The 2,510-nt window shown below is 37.3% G+C and overlaps 1 protein-coding gene across 1 annotated transcript in view; it reads left to right on the plus strand.

The window, feature by feature from the left end:
- The first annotated feature begins 1,344 nt into the window (after nucleotides 1-1,344).
- LOC107567300 (anion exchange protein 3-like) overlaps nucleotides 1,345-2,510 on the plus strand; it is a 66,981-nt gene continuing 65,815 nt past the window's right edge. Inside the window, 1 exon segment of the mRNA XM_016252961.1 lies at nucleotides 1,345-1,489. Coding sequence (XP_016108447.1) covers nucleotides 1,436-1,489 — 54 coding nt within the window. The 5' untranslated portion in view covers nucleotides 1,345-1,435.

Raw genomic sequence — 2,510 nt, forward strand, 5'->3', positions numbered from 1 at the left:
TTCCCATGGGAGATGATACCAGCTCAGTGATGAAAAGATTAACCAGTTCCTTTCATTTCAGTCCGATTGGCATCACTGTTCTTAGGTTTTGGTGGAGTCACCGATAATGTTTCTAAGGCAGCAGAACTGTGTTTTGATGAGTGATGCTGGCACATGGACGTTTAGCAGTCCATCATTGAGCTGCATTCCAGAAGGATGATGCTGAAACGATATCCAGCTGGGTGTGGTTTGGCATAAATGAGACGTATGCTACGGCTGCCTGCAGTGACGCAAACTCAAGACATGAGTCATCAGCGCAGCTTCCCACAAGAGCTGTTTATTATACAGCAGACACTGGACTTACAGATGCAGAGCGCACGCTGTCACGATTGCACAACCACACAGCAAACTCACACTATCCACTCGCAAATGTTGTATAAGGGCGGTACTGGTTGCATCCATGAGCTTTTAATAATAATTAATTTGATAAAAAGATGATAGGAGAACACCGTTTTACTTCACTGTTGTTTTAGTGTGAGCATAAGCTTTCATTTTAGGAATAGTTAATCCAAAAATGAAAGATTGCTGAAAATGTACTCAGCCTCAGGGCATCCAAGATGTAGATGAGTTTGTTTCTTCATCTGAACAGATTTGGAGAAATGTAGCATTACATCACTTGCTCAGCAATGGATCCTCTGCAGTGAATGGGTGCCGTCAGAATAAGATTCCAAACAGCTGATAAAAAATAATCCACAAGTCATTCACACCACTCCAGTTCATCAATTAATGTTTTGTGAAGCAAACAGCTGTATGGTTGTAAGAAACAAATCCAAATGATAATTTGAAAAATTATAAATTATTAATTTAAATGATAAGTTTTGATGATAATTGATAATTTCTATGCTCTAATCTAACAATGAATAGTAATAAACAGCAATAATTACATTCACATATTTCTACTAAAACATTTTGATATTTAAAAATGCAGCTCTTTGAACATTTTTGTTAAATTGATTCTTTGAAACAGACATTTTGAACTGATTCATGGAAATGATTTGAACTTACCAACCGGGTGCTGACAGACACCGTGTAACAGTTTTCTCATTATGCTCAACATGCTTGTTTCATCGATTAACAACTTAATACGATCAATATAATGTCTCTTGATGAGTGCAGTGGTTATTGATGAGCCCCTGAGTTGTAACATAAGAACTGGAAACAGGTTTGTGAATGTCTTCCCTTTGTATTCTGAAAACCGACCATTTCTGCAACATTCTTTCCCATGTTTTCTTGCTCCTATGTTTGTTTTGGGGTCTCAGTGATATCTTATGCTCTAACATGGTCTCACTCTTTCAGGTTATGCCACCCCACAGGCTGACTGGAAATCCAGCCGTGAAAGAGAAGGGCTGATCCCGGACCCCCCGGTGTTCCCGCAGCTGCGCCCCTCCCTGTCCCCATGGCGACAGGAGGCCATGCCCCTGAGACAGATGTGTTGATCAACCTGCATCAGGTGAGAGATTTCAAGACCGTGCCTGCTGTTTTCAGGCTCTGTGGCTTTGAGTCATACTGCTTTAGGCCTGTTACACAAACCTCACACCTGCAGCCGTGATGGTTTTGTGGTGCTGCTGTGTAGCAGAAGCGCAGCTGCAGCTGCAGGTGGAGTTTCAGCACTGAGTCTATTTTTGCATTGCATGCTCAGCAGAAAAACTGTGAAAGTGAACTGTAAATCATTATTCATCATGAACTACTCACTTAAAAAAAAACCTCGCTGAGTTTCATACATGTTCCACACGCAAGTGACAGTTCTACTTTTGCAATTCAGTAAATGAAAATTAATCCACATGATTCAAGTAACATATAATTACAGTTTGGGTTATGTTTTGGTGAATTGCTATTTGAATGTAAATGTGACGTAAATGTGATTTCATGATGCTGAAGTCTGAATGTGTTCTCAATTGCTAATTTCTGATATATTTGTTATTAATAGCCATTTTTAAAGGTCATACTATGGAAGCTTGTTTTGTTTTTCTTGGATTTTTGAGGTTATATCTTAAAATTCGGACTTTTTTTCCTGATAATTGTGAGTTTATATATTACAAAGGCAAGTTTTGAACACATAATTGTGACTTTTTTGACATAATTGTGAAGTCAATTCTGACTTTTTTCTCGCTATTGCATCTTCATATCTCACAGTAGAATTGCGATTTTATTTAAGTCTGATTTTATATTTAAGTCTGAGTTTATATCTCACAATTCTGACTTTTTTCAGAGAAGAAAAGTCGGAATGGTGAGATATAAACTTGCAATTGAAAGATAAAAAGTCGCAGTTACCTTTTTTAATATACTTTTTTTATACCTTTTTTTAAAAATTAATACATATACAGTATATATTATCCTGTGGCGGAAACAAGCTTCCATAAAATATTCAATGTGGTGACCAATAAATCATCTTATTTTTTATAGACCTTTTGATCTATCTCTGTCTGTCTCTCTCTCTCTATATATATATATATATACAGTGGGTACGGAAA

Source organism: Sinocyclocheilus grahami, unplaced genomic scaffold (genome assembly GCF_001515645.1).
Source record: "Sinocyclocheilus grahami isolate Dianchi unplaced genomic scaffold, SAMN03320097.WGS_v1.1 scaffold1144.1, whole genome shotgun sequence".
NCBI lineage: Eukaryota > Metazoa > Chordata > Actinopteri > Cypriniformes > Cyprinidae > Sinocyclocheilus > Sinocyclocheilus grahami.